Source organism: Eptesicus fuscus, chromosome 1 (assembly GCF_027574615.1).
Source record: "Eptesicus fuscus isolate TK198812 chromosome 1, DD_ASM_mEF_20220401, whole genome shotgun sequence".
Taxonomy (NCBI): Eukaryota; Metazoa; Chordata; class Mammalia; order Chiroptera; family Vespertilionidae; genus Eptesicus; species Eptesicus fuscus.
Window position 1 is genome coordinate 29,216,554 of NC_072473.1, and position 26,392 is coordinate 29,242,945.

Genomic DNA, 26,392 nt, shown 5'->3' on the forward strand with positions numbered 1-26,392 from the left:
AACACAGCAATCAGAGTATGTATGTATTCATTGCTTGATCACTTTAAAATATTTAGGAAGAGTTGCTATAATAGACTGCTAAAATACAAAAGATATAGAAATCCTTTTATCAGACTGTGGTCTATATATGATATCTTGACTGTCAAACAACATCCAAAGCATAAAAGACATTAGATAACTAAGCTAATTCGATTTCAAATAGATGTATTAATACTAGTACATGGGCAGTTTACCTGTACTGAAATCCAAGTGGAAATAATAAGAAACTGTATATAACTTTATTCCTTCTCAGGATGGTCAAGCAACATTCTTCCAAGTCCTTTTTAAACTTTCTGAAGAAGATGTGGCCCCCCCATATCACCAAATTAAATGTCTTCTGGTCTCTTTTCATTTGTGTGCGGCCCTTCTCCAGAACCCGAACCCTGAACCACGCAGGACGTGAAAGGGGTTCCCACAGAAAACAATTATTAAATGTGGCCTCCCTTAATCACAAGTTAATATGCAAAAACATTTTTATAGGCTCCATTAAAATTTTAAAAGTATGCCAAATAGATAGTGAATGTCCCTTTTGCTTATATCACATAATTTACCTCCTATGAATAAGTATCTGGTGTTTGGTGCATGGAAATGAAAACCTTTAGGACAGTTCAAAAGCTTGTATTTATCTTATAGTGGGGAAAGATGGTGCTACTGTGTACTAAAGACATCATATAAATTAAACACATAGCGATGAATTGGGAATATATAATAATAAAAGCATAATATGCTAATTAGAATGGACAGCTGAACGACCTTCCGGATGTCATTCTGGATGTCCTTCCAGATGAAGCCGCTGTGGTGGGGGCCAAGGCAGAAGCGGTTAGGGGTATTTGGGCAGGCAAGCCAGCAGTTAGGGGCAATTAGGTAGGCAGGCAGAGGTGATTAGGGGCAATCAGGCAGGCAGGCAAGCAGTTAGGGGCAATCAGGCAGGCAGGCAAGCGGTTAGGAGCCAGCGGTCCCAGATTTCGAGAAGGTGCAGGCTGGGCTGAGGACGCCCCCACCCCACTATGTATGAATTTCATGCACTGGGCCTCTAGTATAGAATAAAGCTTAATAAAGACATAACCCATTGATTGTAAGTTTGGTTTATACCACCCAGTTCCAAAGCTGACCTTACATTTCACTCCAATGAGAGGCACAATCACTGATGAACAAAAATAGATCCAGAGACAGAGAAACATTGATCAGACAATCAAACCTCAGAGGGAAGGTAGGGAAAGGTGGAGGTAAGGGGGAGGGATGAACCAAAAGACTTGTATGCATGCATATAAGCCTAACCAATGAACACAGACAACAGGAGGGTGAGGGCATGAGTGGGAGGGATGGGGAGTAATGGGGGAATAAGGACACATATGTAACACCTTAATCAATAAAGAAATAAAAAAACAAATTCAGTGCTCCTTTAAGACTTGGTCTATATTTGTGTGTCACACATTCAAAAGTGATCAAAATGATTCATGTTTATTCCATCCTGCCTTGGCCCTTATATGTGGTGGTAACCTCAACTAGTAGTAGCCCACAACTAGTGGGATTTCCTTCATAAATTACACTGTGGTGAATTGATTGGACAAACACTGAGTCCCATCCAAATTGACTTTGGTCACATAGACAAAGCCTTTTAGTTGAGGGAAGAAAGCAGGCAAGCAAAAGTGGGATAAGAGACAGAAAAGCTTTATTGAATGAACTAAGCCTACATGCTCTTACACCTACTAATGCACCTAGTTAATGCATTAGTTATGTCTAGCCAGCTACATTATCAGAAGATCCATAAGCTCTGACACTCCTGATTTTGTAAAGATGACATGCAAAACTACATTAATGAGGGTTTCTAATTTCGTGAACCTGCCCCATAAAACGGTAAATCTAGATTAACCCAAATAGAACTTTTGGTCACATCCAGGATGTTGCTTTCACCAGACAGTGTAAAGGCACTGATTACTCAAACCTACAGCAAGTAATATATTCATAGTCAGCTTCCTTTTTGAACATTAGGAAGCCATTTTCTCTTAAAAAAAAGGGGATGCCTTTTTTTTTTTATTAGAGTAAGACATTTTTTCATAACAAATGTGAAAATAAATATAATCAGCATACAAGGGGCTAGAAAACTGCATTAAAATCACACTGGAAAAACTCCAGTGGTCAAAATGTTTTAGGTGCTTTTATACTCTAGTGAGACTGTATATTGATTTGTTTCATGTATTTTCTTACTACTAAATATTCATATTTAAATCATCTAAGCATTTACTGGAATCTTGCAAATAACAATTAACAAGTTGTGCTCTTTATTGCATATAATGGCAGTTTCTAAAATTATTGAAATTTAGCATCAAAATTTAAAGGTTGATAAAAATGTTATCAAGAATGCTTTTAAAATATCAACAGGTTATGATTATGGTACCTGTGGCTTTTAAAAATGTTAGTGCTATTTTTAAAAGCATATTATCCTATACTAGTAACCCAGTGCACAAAATTTGTGCACATTAAAAGGGAATTAATTAGAGGAAATATTTTAATATTGCTATTTGCCCTTTCTCTTCAATAGAAGTGTCAGAGATGAAAGAAAATTAGTAAAATGTATATGAAAATCTTCCTCCTGTCAGAGTCTGGGGCATGCCACGGGAACCAGAGTCAAGTACCTGCCCACCCATGTGCACCTTGAAATCATGCGAGACCCAGACCCAGCTGGCCCCACCCGCATTGGGCTAGATCTGGACTCGGCCGGCCCCACCCCCATCAAGCCTCTCTGGGTGGGGGGGCACAGTCTCAGGTCCTATGGCCCGGTGCCGGGGCATGGAGCATGGCCTCAGGTCCCCTGGCCTGGTGCCAGGGTGAGTGGCATAGCCTGAGGTCCCCCAGCCTGGCGCTGGGGTGGGGGGTGCAGCCTGAGGTCCCCCGTCAAGCTCCACCAGACGGAGGATGTGGCCTGAGGTTCCCTGTCAAGCCCTGCCGGATGGAGGGCATGGCCTGATGTCCCCCAGCCTGGCACCGGGGCGTGGGGTGTGGCCTGAGGTCCCCCGTCAAGCCCCACTGGGCGGGCAGCATGGCCTGAGGTCCCCTGTCCTGGTGCTGGAGTTGGGGGTATGGCCTGAGGTTCCCTGTCAAGCCCCAACAAGCGGGGGATGCAGCCTCAGGTCCCCTGCCCCGGCCGAATGCCATGCAGCCTCAAGTCCCTGCTGATTGCTCATTAAGGCTCATTATGGGAACTTGGACTCTGCTGTGGGTGCAGCCATCTTCTGTTATGAGATCCCCGCCTCTGCTGTGGGCACAGCCATCTTGTGTTACAGAATCCCTGCCTCTTCCGTGGGAGCAGCATCTTGTTATGTTGTGACAATTTGCATATTCCCTATTTATTATCCTATATAATATAATAAATAGGGAATATGCAAATTGACCATCACTCCAACACACAAGATGGCCGCCCCCATGTGGTCAAAGATGGCCACCTCCATGTGGACACAAGATAGCCGCCACAAGATGGCCAGCAGGGGAGGGCAGTTGTGGGCAATCAGGTCAGCAGGGAAGGACAGTTGGGGGGACCGGGACTGCAGGGGAGGGCAGTTGGGGGCCAACCAGGCCAGCAGGGGAGAGCAGTTAGGGGTGACCAGGCCAGCAGGGGAGGACAGTTGGGGGGACCAGGTCTGCAGGGAAGGGCAGTTGGGGGGGACCAGGCCTGCAGAGGAGGGTAGTTGTGGGGAACCAGGCCTGAAGGGGGGGCAGTTAGGGCCAATCGGGCTGGCAGGGGAGCAGTTAGGCATCGATCAGGCTGGCAGGGGAGTGGTTAGGGGGTGATCAGGCTGGCAGGCAGAAGCAGTTAGGGGCAATCAGCAAGCAGGCAAGTGAGCGGTTGGGAGTGAACAGTCCTGGATTGTAAGAAGTGTCCCATTTTGGAGAGGGTGAAGGCTAGGCTGAGGGACACACAACCCCCCCAGTGCATGAATTTCGTGCACTGGACCTCTAGTGTATACTACTAAAAGGTAAATTATATTAACATTTATGCATTTTTAGAATATGCCTTAACATATAAATGTACATCATTTTAATAGTTAAACATGCAATAAATTAGCTCATACATTATATATGTAAAATATTGGTTTATATACGCACATGTATGATTATATGTAAATAATCTTCTTCCTCTGTCATAAAGTAAGAAGAGTTAAGCTTATTCATTTTACTTATATGAAGAGTATGAACATTAGGAGCTCATCCCTGACCCACCTCTAGGGGTCACCTATTAAGCAGTTATAGAGAGAAATGTGCCATTTACTGTACCTTGCATAGCAGTACTGTCATGAGGAGCCCCATTGTTTTCTATTTCAATATCTGCAATCCCAGTATCTGGAAAAAGTGACATTCAAGATTAAGGTACAATTCTGTTTTCTTCTGATTCGTTTTAAAGTGCAAACAATCAGTAAGTCAGTACTTTGGTGCTATACATAACACAAAAAACTTGAATGGCATTTTTGTTTTTTCTTTTCTAGATGTATATTTGTTTTTATGTTAGGAAGGAGGGTTATAAACTGTAGATGAATTCTACAATTGGGCATATATTTTCAGCTCTATAGTAAATACTTCTTTATGAATTTCATTCTCTAGAGATAAATCTCAGAAAATTAATCTATCCAAAAAATCTTCTCAGACTATCAGGTAACATGCCTTGACTGTGGAATATATAAAAGATGCATACAATTGCATAAGTGGAAGTGCTTCATCCTGATAGTATATTTTTCTTTTGTAAAATGTGATAGATGACGAGATTATCTCTATGCTAAGCACTCATGAACACCACAACACAATTTACAGCTTGTGGTCTTGATTTAGTATAGGCTCTAATGGCAAAGGAATACATTAATTGTTTAAAAATAACCTGAAGAAAAGAAACAAGAAGTGGATTTTTATTTTCAATTTTAAATATAAAAAGTAATTATCTTAAATTATTCATATACATGAAGTAGTGCTCAATATGGGCATTTCTGCATATAGACATTTGCTCAGACACATTTTGGTAATGTGATAACAATGCCAGTGTATCACCCATTACCATAAAGGATGAACTTGACAAGGAAATTATCTGAATACAAGGTACCCATCCTATCTAATAAAAGAGTAATATGCAAATTGACCATCACTCCAACATACAAGATGTCCACCCCCATGTGGTCAAAGATGGCTGCCCCCATATGGACACAAGAAGGCTGCCACAAGATGGCCGGCAGGTGAGGGCAGTTGTGGACGATCAGGCAAACAGGGGAAGGCAGTTGGGAGGAATCAGGTCTGCAAGGAAGGGCAGTTGGGGGGCAACCAGGCCTGCAGGGGAGGACAGTTGGGGGTGAACATGCCTGCAGGGGAGGACAGTTAGGGGCGATCAGGCTGGCAAGGGAGGGCAGTTAGGGGTTACCAGGCTGGCAAGGGAAGGCAGTTGGGGGCCACCAGGCCTTCAGGAGAGGACAGTTAGGGGCGTCCAGGCTGGCAGGGGAGGGCAGTTGGGGGTGACCATGCCTGCAGGGGGGGACAGTTAGGGGCAATCAGGCTGGCAAGGGAGGGCAGTTAGGGGTCACCAGGCCGGCAAGGGAAGGCAGCTGGGGGCCACCAGACCTGCAGGAGAGGACAGTTAGGGGCGACCAGGCTGGCAGGGGAGGGCAATTAGGGGTGACCAGGTCGGCAGGGGAGGGCAGTTAAGGGCAATCAGGCCAGCAGGGGAGCAGTTAGGCGTCGATCAGGCTGGCAGGGGAGTGGTTAGGTGGTGATCAGGCTGGAAGGCAGAAGCAGTTAGGGGCAATCGGGCAGGCAGGCAGGCGAGTGGTTGAGAGTCAGCAGTCCTGGATTTTGAGAGGGCAGTCAGACATCCCTCAAGGGGTCCCAGATTGGAGATGGTGCAGGCTGGGCTGAGGGACACCAGGCCTCTAGTCATACTTATAAACAGCTTCTTTTCCATTACAGTAGAGAATACTGGAGCTAGAGTGGAGATCATTTATGTGTGGATTTTTAAAATGTTTAAAAAAAAAAAGCCAAACTGCCTCAGAATTACAAGTTTAGGACCTCAAATAATAAGACTGCACAGAAAATTTCTTTTATTTCTGGTCAGAAATTATTTTTAAGACCTTGAGTAAGCAAAGATGCTGGTTCCCACTGCTAAAATATCCCATTGTGTGAAATATTAATGTAGTAATATTATTTACTTTCTTTCTTCTTTGTCTCAATGAGGCATGGTTGATATGAGCTAATAATCTAGCACCGTATATCTATTGATTGTGAGCAGAATGGTCCAAGAGAGTCATAGCAAAAGAACGAATTGAACTTTTGGAAAGGAAAGAATACAATTAAACAGTTTTAAAAATCCTTTATTCATTCTTAGTATAAGACACTGAAGTACGCCCCTTTCAGTTAATGTGTATGTAATACGTCTGTAAGGGGTATGTATAAATATGTACATAAAATCCTTAAGCTCATCCTTGTTATACACACATATTAGTTAAATATAGGAATGGTCAATGTGCCATGAGAGGAGAACCTGACTATTCTATGAGATGAAATGATGTTGGTGAGTTTCATAATTAAAAATTGAAACAAGCCCAGCCGCTGTGGCTCAGTGGTTGAGCTTTGACCTATGAACCAGGAGGTCATGGTTTGATTCTCAGTCAGGGAACATGCCTGGGTTGCAGGCTTGATCTCCATTGTAGGGCATTCAGGAGGCAGCCAATCAATTATTTTCTCTCATCATTGATGTTTCTATCTATCTCTCCCTCTGTCTTCCTCTCTGAAATCAATAACAACATGTTAAAAACTAGAAACAAAGCACTGGCCAGTGTTGCTAAGTAGTTAGAGCATCGCCCCCTGTACCAAAGGGTTGCGGGTTTGATTCCCACTCAAGGGCATGTATCTGGGTTCTAGGTTAGATCCTTGGCCCTGGTTGGGGTGCTTGCTTGAGGCAACCAATAGTTTTGTCTCTCATATCAATGTTTCTCTCTCTCTCTCTCTCTCTCTCTCTCTCTCTCTCTCTCTCTCTCTCTCTCTCTCTTCCTCCCTACCTCTATCTCTTCCACTCTATCTAAAAGATCAATGGAAAAAAATATCCTTGGGTGAGGATTTAAAAAAATGGAAACAGAAAAGTTTGGAATTAAGAGATTTCATGACAAAAGCACCTCTTCTCAAAGGATCTCCTGGGATTTACTTAGAACATCCTTTTTCAACCAGATGCTCCTTAAACCCTCAACACTGATGCAATCTGCCTTAAAGGTACCAGCATTGTTTAGCTCATTAAAATAGAGTACACTAAACATTAGCATATTTTAACATTAATGGACCTATAACACTTACATTTTAGGTTCAGGGAAGTTATTAGTAATACTTTTTTCTTCTACTGCAAAAGCCAATAGGATTCCTTGTTATTCCTAAACTATTTATCTCCCAGAATACAGATTATTTTGACAGATTTAATTAATAATCTAAATCACTTGGCCTCACATTGATTTTTAATAATTCATGTACAAAGTATTTTCCTTCTTTCCTTCCATCCTTCTTTCTTCCTTCCCTGTTTTTTAAGTGGAGGTTTGCTTTGTGTAACTTGAATATGTTTAAGTCCAAATCAGACATTACCTTTCAACATTCTCAGGCCACTGTCATTAGTAGTGGCTTGTTTAAGGGCTTGCTCCACTTGCTCCCGACGCTTTGATTCAAATTCCAAAGCTTCCTGCAGTTTTCTCTTGGATTTTTTCTCCTTCTTCAGGCGCTTTTGCATGGTAGCTAAAATGTGAAAAGCTAAACAACTTACAAAGCATTGGTAAATGAAAGAGAGTTGTCAATTTTGATGGATTATAAACTATTGATACAGAAAGATATATAAATGTATCAGTCGAAATACGATTAGCTGCCTTTGATTCCTCTTCTCATTAGCTCAAGCAAGTAGTGCTGAATCATAACACAGACTTCTTTTTGCTTTTGTCTTTCTAATGTGTATGCTCTTTAGCACACACACTTTTGTATGGTGGTGGTAGTAGTGCTGGAAACTTGTTTTCTATTTTGACTAACAACATGCATTTAATAATAGCATTAAATATTTTAGAAATCTCTTAAGAAAGACATTCTTATTATTTATCATTATATTGCTATTCATATTTTAAAATGTAAAACTTGTATTTTTTTTTAATTTAAAGTTTCAAGTATATTTTTCTATCTATCTATCTACCTATCTATCTATCCATCCATTTTAAAGAGAACGACTTTTGGCAACCTGTAAAAGCACAACAGCATTTTTTGTTAGCAGAAAGGGTAATGAAAGTGAAAGAAAAGCTCTACCTTAACTTGCAATGCTTTATATTTTGGAACTTAAGAAGAAAGAATCATTTTATGTGAATCCCAAGAAGAAATTTATATGGTGAGATGGACTACCCATGGTCAACCAATGACCCAATTTTATGGATAATAAGAGCCTAGCAGCCATTTCCTGAGCTTGATTCTGTAGAGGGGACAGCTGGCTGCACCCAACCTGAACCTGCTGCTCGCTCCTCCTGTTTGAACTATATTTGAAAACACTGGCAGAGACTGAGAAATATGGTTCTGGAGTAAGGGCCACGTTCTCCTCATTGAGTGTCTGATCATGTGGCCCCCATGTATGAGACACAATAGCCACATCCTTCTGACCTCAGTCACACTATACTACCAAGCTTGTAACTTATTGAAGGGTCAGTGAGTTGTGGTCAGACTGGATCCACTCTACATTCTTTCTTTGGAAGGCTCTGGGGGAGGATCATGTAACCACAGGGTAAGGTGGAATAGCTGACAAATGGAGGTGAACGTCAGAGAGCCTCAGACAATTTATAGATCTGCTCCCAGCACTAAGCTGGTAGAAGCCAACACTTTTACACAAATTGGACCCTCCCACACACGCCCAGTCCCAGTAGATGCAGCCATCCTATCTAATAATAGACAAATATGCAAATTGACCATACCTATGACACACTCGCAAGCCACACCCACAAGCCACACCCACCATCCAATCAGAGCAAGTATGCAAATTAACCCAAACCAAGATGGCTACAGCCACAGAGAGCAAGGTTTCCTAGGTAACAGAGGAAGCCAAGCTTTCCGCCTGCCCTTGCCAGGCCTAAGCCTCCACTCAAGCTACAAAGTTTCAATTATAGAAGGTAAACAAATTCAAACAAATGGCAGCAGAATGGAGCTTGAGAGAGCAGGCCAGGGGTGCCGCTGGCAACAGGGTAAGCAAAGCTTTGCGCACACCCTGGCCAGGCCCACCCACTTAAGGCAACAAAGTTTCAATTATAACCCCAACACAAATGGCTGCTGGCCTTGGCCTCAGAGGGAGCCCCAGGCTTGGCTCTGCTCCAGGCTACAAAGTTTCAATTGTAGAAGGAAAATAAATTCCAGATACCAGGGCCTCTGCTTGGGTTGCCAGGGGATGTGGCTGGCCTGAAAACCACCACAGGCCCCTCGCTCAAGCCGCCCCACACCCCAAGGGAACCCCCGCCTGATCCAGGATGCCCTTCAGGGCAAACCAGCTGGCCCCCACCCCTGTACCAGGCCTCTATCCTATCTAACAAAAGAGTAATATGCAGATTGATCATCACTGCAACACACAATATAGTTGCCCCCATGTGGTCAAAGATCCTGCCCCCATGTGGACATAAGATGGCCACCACAAGATGGCCAGCAGGAGAGGGCAGTTGGGAGGCACCCGGCCTACAAGGGAGGGCAGTTGAGAGGGACCAAGCCTGCAAGGGAAGGCAGTTGGAGGTGATCAACCCTGCAGGAGAGGGCAGTTAGGGGTGACCAGGCTGGCAGAGGAGGGAAGTTGGGGGCAAACAGGCTGGCAGCAGAGTGGTTAGGGAGTGATCAGGCTGGCAGGCAGAAGCGGTTAGGGGCAATCAGGAAGGCAAGCAGGCAAGCAGTTGGGAGCCAGCAGTCCTGGGTTGTGAGAGGGATGTCCGACTGCCCGTTTAGGCCCGATCCGCTGGGATCGGGCCTAAACGGGCAGTCGGACATCCCTCCAGGGGTCCCATATTGGAGAGGGTACAGGCTGGGCTGAGGGACAACCCCTCTCCGTGCATGAATTTCGTGTACCAGGCCTCTAGTAGTAAATAACGTGGTAGCTCCAGACAGGTAGCTCAAGGCGATTACATACAATATTTGACATTAACCTGTACCTGAACCCCACCCAAGTGGACCCAGAACCAATACAACCTGTGGTGGACTTCAGCACATACCAGAGCTGCATCCAACCAGCCACACAAGCAGCACACCCAAAGAGGGATTCCAGCAGGCACCAGACCCTGCTGGGAACAACTCTGCCTTGGGGCGCAGCCACTTTATAGTGTCTCTTATATGATGATCTAGATTTATCCTCATAGTCAGCCAGCCAGAAGGGTTAACTCCACCCACAAAAGGCCAACAATACTCAAGCCGTGATTACTACAGGAGGGAACCCATAACCCACAAAAAACATTCCTGGAGCATTAGGCTCAGGTGATCTGGAAGATAGTGCCACTGAGCCTAACAAGATACCTTCATCATAAACCCATTATAAGAAGTTTTGGGCCGAAACCGGTTTGGCTCAGTGGATAGAGTGTCGGTCTGCGGACTGAAATGTCCCAGGTTCGATTCCGGTCAAGGGCATGTACATTGGTTGCTGGCACATCCCTGGTAGGAGGTGTGCAGGAGGCAGCTGGTCGATGTTTCTCTCTCATTGATGTTTCTAGCTCTCTATCCCTCTCCCTTCCTCTCTGTGAAAAATCAATAAAATATATTAAAAAATAAAAAAATAAAAAAAGAAGTTTAGGAGTCATAACAGATATACCTAATACACAGAAACAGAATGGAGAGACAAAAAATATGTCCTAAATGAAATAACAAGAAAATTCCCCAGAAAAAAAAAATGAAATGAAAGCAACAAAAATACCAGACATAGAGTTTAAAATAATGCTTATAAGAATGCTCAAGGACCATAGTGGCAGAATGGATAATCTCAGTGAGGACTTAAACATAGAGATATTAAGCATTAAAAAGGACATAGAAACTATAAAAAGAATAAATCAGAAATGGAGAGTACAATATCTGAAATGAATATACTAGAAGGAATCATCATCAGGTTAGATGAAGCAGAGGATAGAATCAGCAATTTAGAAGACAAGATAACAGTAAGCAGGTACACAGAGCATCAAAAAGAAAAGATAATTTTTAAAAAATGAGAAAAGTCTAAGAAACTTTTCGGACAACATCAAGCATAACAACAACTGCATCATAGGAATACAAGAAGAAGAGAGTGAGCTAAGAATAGGGAACTTGTTAGAAAAATAATGGCTGCAAAATTCCCTCACCTGGTGAAGGAAAAAGTCACACAAGTTCAGGAAGCACAGAGAGTCCCAATTAAGAGATCAACCAAAGGACTTGTACGCATGCATATAAGCAAAAGCAGTGGACACAGACACTAGAGGGGTGAAGGCATGTGCCAGGGTGTGGGGGAGGCCTGAGGGAGGTCAATGGGGGAAAAAGGAGACATATGTACTACTATTTGTAATGCTTTAAACAATAAAAAAGATGAACCCAAAGAGGCCCACACTAAGACACATCATAAATCAAATGGCCAATATTAAAGACAAAGAGAGAATCTTAAAAGCAACAATAGAAAATCAGTTAGTTATCTACAAGGAAGCTCCCAAAAGACTGCCAGCTGATTTCTCAACAGAAGCTTTGCAGGCCAGAAGGAATTAGCATGAAATATTCAAAGTAATGAAAAGCTAGGAGTTACAACCACTACTACTCTACCCAGTAAGTTTCCCATTTAAAAATTTAAGGCAAAATAAAGAGCTTCCCAGACCAAAAAAAAAAAAAAATCTAAAGGAGTTCATTATCACCAAACCAGTATTGCAAGAAATGTTAATGATCCTGCTTTATGAAGAAGAAAAAGAATATATACAGAGAAGAATATAGGTATAAAAATAGATAAGTACCTATAAATAATAAATTTGAATGTAAATGGTTTAAATGTTCTGATCAAGACACAGGTTAGCTAAATGGATAAGAAAAGATGACCCATTTATATGCTATCTACAAGAGACCCATATCAGAGCAAATGATACACAAAGAATGAATGTGAAGTGATGAAAAGAAAATTCCATGCAAATGGAACAAACAATAAAATACCTGCAATAATAATACTCATATCAGACAATATAGACTTCAAAAGAAAGGCCATAACAAGAGACAAGGAAGGTCACTACATAATACTAAAGGAATGTGTCCTACAAGAGGATGTAACCCTTGTAAATATATGTGCACCCTAAGCATATAAAGAAATTTTTCTTGGACATTAAGGAAGTGATTGACAGAAATACAGCCATAATACAGGATTCAACACCCCAATGACATAATTGGATAAGCATTCCAGACAAAAAGTCAACAAGGCAACAGCCACCTTAAATAACACACTGGATCAGATGGCTTTATTTGATATTTACAGAACAATTCATCCAAAAACAATAGAATATAAAATCTTCTCAAGTGCACATTGAATATTTTCAAAGATAGAGCACATGGTAGGACACAAATAAGTCTTAATAAGTTCAATATGATTGAAATTATATGATATGAAAATAGTAATCAATTACAATAAAAGAACTAAAAATCATTCAAACACATGGAGACTAAATAACATGTTTTTAAACAATGGGTGTGTTAACAAAGAGATCAAAGAAGAAATAAAAAGTTACCTAGAAACATCCCAACTGGCATAGCTCAGTGGTTGAGCATTGATCTATGAACCAGAAGGTCGAGGTTCAATTCCCAGTCAGGGCACATGCCCGGATTGTGGGCTTGATCCATATGGGGGGGGGGGGGGGCATGCAGGAGGCAGTCAAGCAATGATTCTCTCTCATCATTGATGTTTTTTTTCTCTCTCCCTCTCACTTCCTCTCTGAAATCAATAAAAATATATTAAAAAATATATATCCAAATGGCCTTTGGCAGAAAAAGTGTTCCTCATCCCTGGTTTAGAGTATTAAAATAACTCAGAAACTCTCATGCCCTTTTATGGCTTACTGAGTCTTCAAGATACAGCTTCAGGTGTGAGCATCAGGAAGCCTTCCTCAACTATCTACCCACTCACCACCACCAAGCTATACTAACTAGCCTCTCTCTACATAACCATATATACTGTACTTCATTGCTCTTGCCACTTTTTCTTTAAATTAACTGGTTGGTTGAGCTAGCCCTCTAAAATGTAATTCTCTCAAGGACAGGAGCTGAATTTTTATTTAATTTATAACCCCAGAATCTAGATTTGTTAGATTATCTACATGCAGGTAGGTGTATTTTATAAAATTGTAGAGAAAACTAGGAATATTCATGTTTCCAAATCTCCAGCTGGAATGAAATGCATATCTAATTCATTTTTTTATTATGAAAAATAGACTAAATATCTTACCTTGTGGATTACAAACAGTATTTGATTCCTAGCTTGTAATTTGTTTTCAGCATTTCTAAGCTATCCCTAAAAATATTTCTATTATTATTGAAAATATCACCAACACAATATTCACTCCATAATTGATCTTGTTAAACTTACTTCTGCTTTGAAGCTCAACTGCAAGTTGTCTTTCAATGTTTTCTCTAATTTCTCTTTCTCTATAGAGCTCCATTCGCAGTTCCTTTTTTTCTTGTTGAATCTGCTTCTCCTGGATGCGAGCATTATCCAAAGCCACTTTCAGTAGACCCTGCCAAAGTATAGCAAATGGAATGCGGTTCATCTGATATGTTTTAGTTCTCAAATATGACATAATATATGTAGGTGCTAATGTCTTGTATTACATTTATTTTGTTTATAGAAATATTGTTGACCTGAATGTTGGTCAACAGAGTTTCCACAGAGGACAGACTATCAGCAAAAATGAATGGTCCAGGGAATCCAGGAGGCAATGCCTGCCCAGGAGTGAGATGGATCTTGTCCAATGTTGACTTCATCATTGGGATTTGAACTGGTACCTCTTCTGCAAAATACAAAATTAAAATCAGAAGATTCACAAATTAACAACTTGTTAAAAATGTTCAGTTTCATTCACTTCTAATAGCATCTATAAAGATTTTGTTTCTAAAACTAAATGATAAAAACTCCTAATTGAAAGTTGTGCACATATATTCCCCAGCTCACTCTGATTTCTCAAAATAAATGTTTCAGAAAAAGAATCATTAGAAATAAAACATTTACTGCTAAAGAGTAATGAAATTTGGAGAAACACATTTAAGATATATTTATTAATACCTATAAATTAAACAATCAGATAATTTCCTGGTAGACTTTATTTTTTTTAATATATTTTATTGATTTTTTACAGAGAGGAAGAGAGAGGGATAGAGAGTTAGAAACATCGATGAGAGAGAAACATCGACCAGCTGACTCTTGCACACCCCCCACCGGGGATGTGCCCACAACCAAGGCACATGCCCTTGACCGGAATCAAACCTGGGACCCTTGAGTCCGCAGGCCGACGCTCTATCCACTGAGCCAAACCGGTTTTGGCAATTTCCTGGTAGACTTTAAACTGCTTTTTAATTATTTCTCTTCAAATCTATCTTTCATCTATCTATCTATCTGTCTATCTATCTATCTATTTATCTATCTATCATCTATCTACCTATCATCTAGCTATCTATTTATCATGTATCTATCTATCATCTATCGATCTATATCATCATCTATCTATTCATTTTAACAACTTTATTGAGAGATACTTCATATACAGTAAAATTCACCTATTTTAAATGTATGCTTCAATGACTTTTTATTAAATTTACAGAGTTGTGAAACCATCACCACAAATCTATTTTAGAACATTTCAATCAATCCAAAATACCCATGCTCATTTATAGTTCATCTCTTTTCCCACACCTGGCTCCTAGCAACCACTAATCTACTTTCTGTCTCTAGAGGGTTGCCTTATTTGCATATTTTCCATAAATAGAATGGTATAATGCATGGTCTTTTGTGAATGGTTTCTTACACTTAGCATGTTTTGTGTGTTTTTTTAACAGTGAAAAAAGTGAAGGGATTGAGAAGTACAGATTGGTAGTTACAAAATAGTCAAAGGGATATAAAGTACAGCATAATGTTTTGAGGTTCATCCATGTTATAGCATGAGTCATTGGTTTCTTCTTTATTGTTGAAAATTATTCCATTGCATGGATGTATTGCTTTTAGTGTTACCTTTCATTTCCAATAATATTTCTCATGAAAAAAAATCATTTGTCTTGTAAAATGAGATGTTGTATCATTTTCCCCTTTTATTTTTTTCTTCTCCCATATTCTTTTTATTTTAATAAGATTTTTATCTTAGTCTCAGATAAAGAGATAAAATAAGATGTTTCAAAATGATTTTGGATACATATATCAAATTATGAAAGGAATCTCCTTTTACTTTAAGAAGCCAACTGTTTGTCTATCCACTTGAATTCTGGTTGAAAATATTTTATGTGAGATGTATGAACCACATAGCAAAATTTCCTCTGCAATTAGGAATTGGGATTTTTTGACATATGTAAAAGGAAAGTGATTCAAAGAGGCATTTTTGGAATGTAACCAAACAAACCCTGGTATTCTTAAATAGTTTCAACAACACTGCATGATGGTGTGAATCATAGCAGCTCAAACAAAATTACTCTACTCACTAGTCTCTTTATTTCAGTAACTGGGCATAAGCAAAGTTTGGAAAATATGCTTGTCTCTAGTCAAAAGAATTTTCAGTAACTCCATGTTATGAGACTAATACAAGAAAAAAACACACACCAAAAACTAGGCTTGTATCCAGACTAACCAATTTTCACAAGGTTTGAAAACACAAACCTAGCTATTGGTTCTGGTTCCTGTAACGAATACGGATTTGTCATACAGTTAGACCTCATGTTTCAATTGTAAGCATTCTATATATATAGTGTGCAGAGTCTTAAACCCCATTTACTTCACAGTCAACATGTGTGTGTGTGTGTGTGTGTGTGTGTGTGTGTGTGTGTGTGTGTGTTTGTGTGTGTGTGGGACTTCTTCTGTGGGAAGCTGTGGCATACATAGAATTGTGAGAACCTTCTGTCAGATGGGATAGCATTATCTCTGAATAAAATGCTTTTAATATAACCTTTACAACTTTCAATGTTTTAAAACCTATAAGGATAAAAATACTCATCAACTATTTTTAGAGAATAAAAATTATTTTCACTAAAGCTTCATATTATTTATATCCAAAATGTTATAAAGAGTATTTGTTTATCAGTCTTAATTCTATTAAAGCATAAATTTACCTATTAATTTTCTTTTAACACAGGAAGCTACAATGAACATATTTTTGGAATGCTTTTCTAGTAAATCTTAAAAATAAAATTCTGATGTATTATATAATTGTATACCTAAAACCTGTATAAGTTTATTAACCAATGTCATGCCAATAAATTCATTTTTTAAAAGCTGATGTTTAACATAATAATAAATTTTAATCATAAATTTATGAAAGTATTTTCTATAACTGTCTTGTAATACTAACTCTAACATTTTATTTTTTATTTTTTATTTTTAAATAAATCTTTATTGTTCAGATTATTACAATTGTTTCTCCTTTGTCCCCCCATATCTCCCCATCACCTGGTTCCCTCCACCCCATTGTCCTTATCCATAGGTGTATAATTTTTGTCCAGTCTCTTCCCATACACCCCACACCGACACCCCTTTCCCCCTGAGAATTATCAATCCACTCCCATTCTATGCCTCTGATTCTATTATGTTCACCAGTTTATTCTGTTCCTCAGATTTTTAATTCACTTGATTTTCAGAATCACTTGTTGATAGATATGTATTTGTTGTTCATAATTTTTATATTTACTTTTTTTTTCTTTTTCCTCTTTTTAAAGAATACCTTTCAGCATTTCATATAATACTGGTTTGGTGGTGATGAACTCGTTTAGCTTTTTCTTATCTGTGAAGCTCTTTATCTGCCCTTCAATTCTGAATGATAACTTTGCTGGGTAGAGTAGTCTTGGTTGTAGGTTCTTGCTATTCATCACTTTGAATATTTCTTGCCATTCCCGTCTGGCCTGCATAGTTTCTGTTGAGAAATCAGCTGACAGTCGTATGGGTGCTCCCTTGTAGATAACTAACTGTTTTTCTCTTGCTGCTTGTAAGATTCCCTCTTTGTCTTTTGCCCTTGGCATTTTAATTATGTTGTGTCTTGGTGTGGTCCTCTTTGGATTCCTTTTGTTTGGGGTTCTGTGCACTTCCTGAACCTGTAAGTCTATTTCTTTCACCAGGTGGGGGAAGTTTTCTGTCATTATTTCTTCAAATAGGTTTTCAGTATCTTGCTCTCTCTCTTCTGGCACCCCAAAAATTCGGATGTTGGTACGCTTAAAGCCATCCCAGAGGCTCCTTATGCTATCCTCACACTTTTGGATTCTTCTTTCTTTCTGCCTCTCTGGTTGGGTGTTTTTTTCTTCCTCATATTCCAGATCTTTGGTTTGACTCTTCGGGTGCGGTGGCCTACTCTGTATATTCTTTATTTCAGACAGTGTATGCATAATTTCTGACTGGTCCTTTTCCATTTTTTTGGTATTCTCATTTAGGTCCTTGAAGGTCTCTTCAAGTTTCTCAGCAGTTTTTAGAAGATTCTTGAGTAACCTTATAAATATGGTTCTGAACACTGTGTCGTCCATTAGTTTGCTTTCATCTATCTCTCCTACTTGTGACATACTTCGGTGTCTCCACATTTTGGCTGCCTCCCTGTGTTGATGGAGTGGCTTTGTGTGGTCGGTGACCTATAGGGGCCGGTAGCTCAGCTTCCCCAATTACCCTAGGTGGTCGGTCTTGGTACTCCCCTTTGTGGGCTAAGTGGAAAGTCTTGGTGAAGTTAAAAGCCCTGATTGCTGTTGGTACACTGGGAGGAATTGACCTCCGGTCCAATTGGTTGTGAGGGCCTGCTGTGTCTATACCGGAAGAATTGCTGTGCTGGAGACACAGTAGGGCTTTGGTGCTCACTGAGTCTGCCTCTTGAATGTGTCCCCTATGAGAGTGGTTGAAATCTGGTGTCGTCCACACCAAGAGAAAAGTCACTCTCACTCTCCGACCAATGGCCGAGAGTCCCGTAGGTGTCTGGGTCCCCCGCGTGTCCCCAGAAATGAGTTCAGAATGGTTGGGATTGTTGGTATAACTGGCGGGAGTTGATCTCCAAGCCAGTTGGCTGTGAGGGTCAGCAGTGTCTCCGCTGGGAGAGCTTCTGTGCTCAGCTTGGATGGGGCGGAGTCTCAGGGTGGGGCAGACAAGCTTTGGTTTCCCGTCTGCTCCGCCCTAAGAGGGGCGGTTTCTCAGTGCCTGAATTAATGGCTGTGCGCCTCTGAGAGAAGGCAGCTTTCGAGCCTCTCCCGCTGCCTAACAGACCAGTTTCTCCCCAGCTGGGGCTGGATTTCAGTGCAGACCGGAGGTTTTGTTTTTCTCCCAAACGAGAAAGCTAGCCATGCAGCGATTGCTGCCCTCCCTCTCTGAGCGCTGCGAGCAAGCCTGCTGCGTATTCAGCCGCCTGCCCTTTCCGTGCTCACGGATCTCCACACCTCCACAGCTCCTGAGGCTCAGCGTCCCCCTCTCTTTTTTTCTCTAGTTGTAGGTTTTCCACTCTGCCAGCTTTCCAGTGGTTCTGGAGGGTGTGCGCTCTGTTTTCCAGTTGTAGTTTCAAAATTGTTGTGGCAGGCAACAATTATGCCGCCATCTTGGTTTCTTCTTAACTCTAACATTTTATATAACGTGTCTCCTTCCTTTCCTCTCTGTCCTTACTTCTCCTTCCCCCTTTCTTTTTTTTCCTCTTTCTCTCTCTCCCTCCCTTTCTGTCTTAGTTTCTGTCTTTCTTTTTCTTCCTTATTTTCTTTCTTGCTCCCTTCCTTCTTCTCTTCTTTCCTTTCTGTCCATGGCAGTTTTGTAAGAGGTGAAGAAATTCAGAGGAAATGAGCATTATCACAAATTTTGTGATCTATTTCTACTACAAGATTTGAACACTTGAAATATCTCAAAAAAGCAAAAACAAAAAAACACACCCTAAATATTAAAATATGTCTTAGGCAACAGATCTAATGTTTTTAAAGTACATTTCTCAATAGCTAACCAATAGATATTACGTTTTATTTGTATTGTTTGAATTCTGTATTATCTAGTATTTTTTCTTTTGTACATGAGTACATTAAATGGTAGAGTGACTTCATAGTGTTCTACCAAAATTAATAATAACTGAAGATGTTCTGTACATTTTTGATGTTTATAAATCTTAAAGTAAAATTTTATGTAGCCTGAAAGATCTATTTTTTAAAAATGAACTGCTACAAACTTAGAACATTCACTTCCTGCTAATTTAAAGATTTTAATATTTCCCCTGAATAAATATTTTTTATTAGTGGCAGAATTCTTAAAATTAGTGGATTTCTTGTTATGTATTACACTACACACACATTTAACTCAGTGGTAACAATCTGAGGAGTATTTTACAAACAAGATACCTGAAAAAGAAGCAATACATTCAGTATGGATAAAACAAAATTATAACCACCTTAAAATTGCACAAAGTCTTCTATTTGGAGATGAAAGAAATGCCACTAAATTGGCTAAAAGGAAAATTACTATTGTCTATGAAGACAGGTTGCATGGTCTATGGTTTGTGTTGCTGTACAGTAGATTGAAGTTTCAAAATAGTATTACTCTTCTTTAAAGATATAGACATGGTTGAATTAGGTGTTACTGGCTGCAGTGAGGATCAAATGCAAGAAGAATCATATTTCATCAGACCTAGTCAACACCAGGAAAATAAATAGAAATATAAGAGGTATGCAGGCAATGATTCATTTTGATAATCTGGCCCAAGAGAGACACATAGAGACAGGCACACAGATCTAAGCTTCTACCAAAAGACAAATAGGACACGGAGGGTGGGAATTGCGATGACAGTGTAGCAGAGGTCACATTGATTTTCAGCAGCAGTTTTCACACAGATGAGATAACCCTGGACTCTATTTGGCCCATTGTTCATATCCTACCTGTCCCACAAGCAATAAATTTCCTAGTCCTAGAAAAGGGCAGTAAAGAAGAAGGATTCTACTAATGACTTCTTATGATTAAGTTTCTGTGCTAACCAAACATGTTTTTTCAGACCAAGGTCACATTGCATGTTAAGGTCCATAATAGCCCCAAACTAGTACAAGTGTATTATGTTTCATTGTATATGAGTGGGAACTGTCAAATCATTCATCTTTTTTTTTTTAATCACATGCTACAAAATGAATGATAAATGCATTAGAAATCTGTTTCAATCCTGTAATAGTTCCTCACATCTAAATGACACCTAGATTTTGCTCAGAGTTTGTGGGAATTTATTACGTAGGCTTACAAAATTCTAATTGGCAATGGAATTGAATATGGGCAAGTACTAGAAACATAGCTTGTCAGTTAAATAAGAGCATCCCTTTATAATCCACAGAGAAAGGGTTTTGAGTGTTTTTATTTTATTTTATTTTAAAGGTTGGCGTTTGAATGTACATTTCAAAACATTAATCAACACATATGATGCAATAATATAAACTAAACATTAAAGATAGGGTAACTTCTATCTAACTGAGGAAATGAACAACTTCTTCATTTATTTAAGCAAAGTGGAGACTGCTTTTATTAAATTTGTTAAACCTACCATACTTTGTAAAAGCATTTGGGAATCCATTTAGAAAACAAGCTCTTAATTTTAACTTCTTGCTTAGAGCCCAGATGACTACATATAAAAGTTGACAAGAACTTTATTGGTAGAAAAAATGAGATAAACATAAGGTAAATGCTCAGAATATAAAAATCCTCCTAAAAATTAAAGTCAAGGCTGCTAGAGACTTTCTATATGACTCCAGTGCTTACTTTCCCACTTTTTCTTGGGTTAAGTATTTCCCCTTTCCTCTGGGCTTTGATGATGGTGAAATAGAAACTGAACCCAGCTGACTCACTCAGTAGTGGAAAAATGCAGCCACCTACCAGGTCATTAGTTTTTATTTTTTAACAAACAATTTATACTTTATTAATTGATTTGAGAGTTTTGCCCTAAATACAGCTGGCTCAAGGGACCCTCCTTTGTTGGTGTCATTAAGATTAAATTCAGCACAAGCAAGACTCCTGCTTCCCTCTTCCAAACTGAGGAACAACAAAAACAAAACAACCAAGTGCTGTATAATGAACTGACCTGCATGAATATAAGGAAGTATACATGTTCTGAGTGGAACAATGAATCGTGTTGCCATCATCAAATGTGGAAAAGAAACATTTTATTAAAAAAATTCTTACCTATTTTTAGGGAGACAGAACAATAAATGATGCTGATAAATGAAAATAGAAAGTTAATAGCTACGAAATGAAGGGTCACCAGTCTGAGAATGTGAGACAGAACACTTCAATAACCAATTATGGCCCTGTTTTACTCTGGATCCTTATATTAGCGTTTTGGCAAAAACAAGTTCCTTATAAATTATGAATTAAAATAAATCTTCTTTCAGATAAAAAAAATGTCATGCTGATAACAAATATTATATCCATGAAAATCTGGAGGATGTATGATACCCAGACACATTATTTTGGAAAAAAAGTCAACAAGTTACAGAAGTGGAAAATTAGGTGTGAAATCATGCGGCATAGATTGTTAAGCATCTTTAAGAGTTAAAAGAAGGAGAGATCACTGTTGTCTGCAGTAAGCATTCAAACTAACTAACCTAGCTGAAAAGTATTCACACTGACATTAGAAGAAAATTCCATGAAACTTCCATAAGATATTAGGTGTGCCAAGAAGAAAATATTCCTTGTTCAAACTAGTGTTAAAAACAAAAACAAAAATGGGTTAAAAACATTTAAACAGTTTTCCTTAAAGCAAAGTTTGGTGGATTAATTATAGGGTGCTCAGTGAAGTTCGAATTTCAGATAAAAAGCAAATGATTTTTTAACATGACTATGTCCAAAATATTCCACCAGATAATCTTATACAAAAAAATGATTATTTGTTTTCTATTCTTTTTTTTTAATTTGCTGAATCTATTCAAGCAGAACATCTTAGGGTCTTTAAAATGTTAATGCTAAATATTAACACAAGCTACATATTAATTTAGGCAACTGAGAACATATTGATGAAGAGCAAAAGATGATGGAGCCTGACTGTTTAGGTTTAAAACTCTGCTCTATGATTTGCAAGCCCCTAGGTAAATTAACCTTTCTGTGCCTCAATTTCCATATCTGTAAAGTGAGGATAATAATAATTATTAATAATAATAAATGCCTAATCTCATAGGGTTGTTATAAAGATTAATGAGCTACTATTTGCAAATTTCATAGAACAATGTCTGGCCAAAAGTATATGCAATATGAGTGTTTTCTAAATAAATTAAATGGCAATTGAAAACTAGGAGTGGGAGAGAACAATATATTTGACCACTAATACCTCCTGAAACAACATATTTGGAAAGATCCTTTTCTAGGTGATAAATGAATGAGCCTGTTTACACCCTAAGTTATCAAAGGTCTGAGAAGACTTCTTAAGTCAACATCAGCGATTCTCAACTGGGTAATTTTGCAGCCTAGAGGACATTTGGCAATGGCTGATAACACTGTTGAAACTGAGGAGATGAGGGTGTGTGTCACTGGCATATAGTAGTAGAGACAGGGATTTCCCTCACCCCCCTCCCACTTCTTTCATCCCCAACAAAGAATTATTTAGCCCAAATGTCAACAGTGGTTGAAAAACATTGTTCCAGAGTAAATAGGAGAATTTCAACAAATGGACAGTTAATTGGATCTCCCTTTCTACACTGAACTTCTACTAGAGACTTTAATAAGCTTAACTTAAAGAGACAATAAGGTCAAATCAATAATTTAGAACTAACACTGTACTCTGCAAGGTATGTTTTAGAGTTCTGATGCATTTGATTCTGGCTTCCCAATTTCAGTTTTTTGCTCAAATGTCAACCTTATTAGTGAAACTTATACTGAGCATCCTATATAAAACTAGAGGCCTGGTGCATGAAAATTCATGCACTGGAGGGAGGGTCCCTCAGCCCGGCCTGTCCCCTCTCACAGCCCGGAAGCCCTCAGGGGCTGGAGGTGCCCCAGCTATCAGGGGAAGGCAACACCCCCATCACACCTCTGCTGCTGCCACTGCCTGCAGTGCAAGCCTTGGCTGGCCCTGGTCACCTGAGCCTTGGGTGGCCCTGGGGGGCTGAGCAGCCACCATTCGAGGCTTTCCTGCACCTTGGGCCGGCCCTGAGCAGCTGGGGGGCTGAGGGGACTGGGGGACTCTGGAAGCAGGCGCACAGAGAGGCCAGACCCACCTGGGGGCGGACCCGGCCGTGCCGCATGCCTGCCACCCTGACGGGGCTGAGGGGACTGGGCACCACCATCTTGTGGCTGTGGGTGCCGCCATCTTTGAAAGTATGGCAGTCAATTAGCATATTACCTCTTTATTAGATAGGATTGTAATCTGCACCCATATTCCCACCCCCTTATCTAAAAAATCAGTTTTCCTATAAAATGTATCACCAGCCCAGCCTGTGTGGTTCAGTGGTTGAGCATCAACCTATCAAACCAAGGTCATGGTTCAATTCCCAGTCAGGGCATATGCCCAGGTTGTGGGCTTGATCCCCAGGTGCGGGGAGGCCTGCAGGAGGCAGCTGATTGATGATTCTCTCTCATCATTGATGTTTCTATCTCTCTCTCCCTCTCCCTTCCTCTCTGAAATTAATAAAAAAAATATATAAAAATGTATCACCATTTAACATACAATGTAACTTAATTACATATTTAATTTCACTACTATATACTATACATGAGAGCAGGAACCTTTGTCTGTTTTTTATTTTACTACTGCTGTCTCCTTGGTATCAAGAATACTAACTATCTTGGGACCACAAAAATTATAATAACTTTAAATAGGTAGATTGTTATTCTTAAGGCTTGAGGTAAGATTTCTGATCATCATATTGATTCCATTATTTCACTGTATTAAAAATGAAAAGATTGTACATGAATATAAAATTTTAAAAGTTTTTACAATTATGTGGTGAGAAGAAGGAAGAAAGAGGGGATGGAGGTAAAGAGTTTCTGGTTAACTCAGCCTTTTCAATAATATCAGTGATTACTATTGTCTATAGCTATTGTGACATACTAAAATTTTAAAATTGGAAAAATAGTTGATATCATTGTCAGAGCATGCCTACTGTATATTTATTGAACTTGTCTACATATCATAGTGTTATCAGAGAAATATGTGGATTGTCTTTCTCTGTTTCTGTTAGGAGTGGGGTACTTACAATGTCTTGAGAAAAAGAATTATCTGAGACTTGCATGGAAGGATGAGTGATTTTTACTTGCATGGAATTATATCCTTCAGTTTCCAAAGTCCCATTTCCCTTAATTCAGTTCTGGAAGAGGTGCAGCTAGGGATTTAGTGGAGCTAGAAGCAAAGACAGCATCCAATGTTTCCATTCCATGGTGGAGCTGGGTCCCGTTTAGCATTAGGCTAGTTGCATTCCATCAGTCTATTGTGTGGGGTCCACACAGCTGTGGACCATGTGGGTAAATGCAGGAGTCTGAGAGTCCTACAAGCCAGAAATCAGGAGCAAGCAAGAGGCAAGAGAGCCAAGAGCAAAGAGAGTAAACTCCTTTGTTTAAGAGGTTAAGTATCTCAAATCTCCCCACAGTGGCCACACCTACTCTAGCCAATTATCTGTTCCCTGGTGTGACTGACAAATACCTTCCCTATTTCACCCAGATTTTACTGGGCCTGCATCTATACTGCAGCTTCCTGGCAAAGCTGTACAAATAACTAGAATATTTGGCCTTCCCTTTTCTCTCATTAAATTAATAACTGGGTTAAATTACAATGGTATCAAAAGTATTTTGAGTGAAAAAAAAATAGTAAGCTATAAATCTTTCTGGCTCGCACACACACTTTTCCAACATCTTTGAGGTCATGTATATAGAAGATAAAGCAAATTTGACTGATTATTTTTGAAGTACACTATATTTTCCAGAGAATTGAAGTAGAAAAAAGCTGAGGATCTAGAATATAAATGTTTCCTACAGAGAGCATAAGTTGATCTTAAAACTGCAAGACAGACAAGAATTTCTAATATAAAAAGCCAAATAATACTAAAGGCATGTAAAAGTCTCTTCTTCAGAACACCAGCCTGCCTACCTCTGAAAAAGGTAGTAGAGAAGAGAACATTATATGAGTGGAGAGTAATAATGTAACTCTCTTCAGAAACTGGGAAACAAGAGGCACAGAAGTAAAAGTGGGAAAGATGCTGATCTTTAAAGAGATGTGTCTAGGAATGATGGGAGGGGAGGGCACACATTTACATCAATTACCTGACCCTTCCAGGTGATAATGTTTTGTTACCCTGACTTATCTGTAAAATGTCCTCAGGGTGCCAATATAACCCTGCTTTTAAATTTCTTAGGGGTTTAGTCATTTGGCTGACTGCAGAGGCTGTAAAGCAGATTTTTCATTTTGCTTCCCTGCCAGGAAATATGCAATCCATTCCATCAACCAGGGACGAAACCTTTTCCTTAATCTGGCTCAAATCAGGAAGAAAATATTACTGCTTTGACTGGGAAATTCAGGTGCTAACTTTAAAATAACTGCTTCTTTGCTTAATTAACATATCTTAATAGAGAAGATCAATGTAAGGTACAAAGGAACAAATTACTAATCCATCATCTTAACAGCAATGGTTCTTAATTTTGTTATGCATCAGAATGTGATGTAGGTCTTTTATAAAAAACTAGAGGCCCGGTGCATGACATTCATGCACTGGGGGGGGGGGCAGTCCCTCAGCCCAGCATGTGCCCTCTCGCAGTCCAGGACATCCCCCGAGGGGTCCTTAGCACTGCTGTGAAGGTGGGAGAGGCTCCTGCCATCACTGCTGCACTTGCCAGCCTTGAGCCCGGCTTCTGGCTGAGCAAGGCTCCCCCTGTAGGAGTGCACTGACCACCAGGGGGCAGCTCCTGTGTTGATTGTCTGCCCCCTGGTGGTCAGTGCATGTCATAGTGACCGTTTGTACCACAGTTTGGTCAATTTGCATATTAGGGTTTTATTATATAGGATATCCTCAACTTCCAAAGTTTGTGTGATTCAATAGGACTAGGGTAGGACTTGGAAACTGGAATTTTTAAGTGCCAAATTGATGGTTGATGTTGCTGGTGTGAGGACCACAGTTTGAGAAACCACTGAGCTATTACATAAAAGTCAAATTTTAATATTCATTCTTATAACAATATATTTTTTAACTAGTTGTCTTTACAAATTCAAAATAAATTAAA

General features: G+C 39.6%; 1 protein-coding gene across 1 annotated transcript in view; it reads right to left on the minus strand.

The window, feature by feature from the left end:
• Window positions 1-4,273: 4,273 nt before the first annotated feature.
• DACH2 (dachshund family transcription factor 2) overlaps window positions 4,274-26,392 on the minus strand; it is an 829,176-nt gene continuing 807,057 nt past the window's right edge. Inside the window, exons 9-12 of the mRNA XM_054720954.1 lie at window positions 13,858-14,036; window positions 13,616-13,763; window positions 7,636-7,782; window positions 4,274-4,377 (exon numbers count right to left, since the gene is read on the minus strand). Coding sequence (XP_054576929.1) covers window positions 4,274-4,377; window positions 7,636-7,782; window positions 13,616-13,763; window positions 13,858-14,036 — 578 coding nt within the window. The remainder of the gene's footprint in view (window positions 4,378-7,635; window positions 7,783-13,615; window positions 13,764-13,857; window positions 14,037-26,392) is intronic.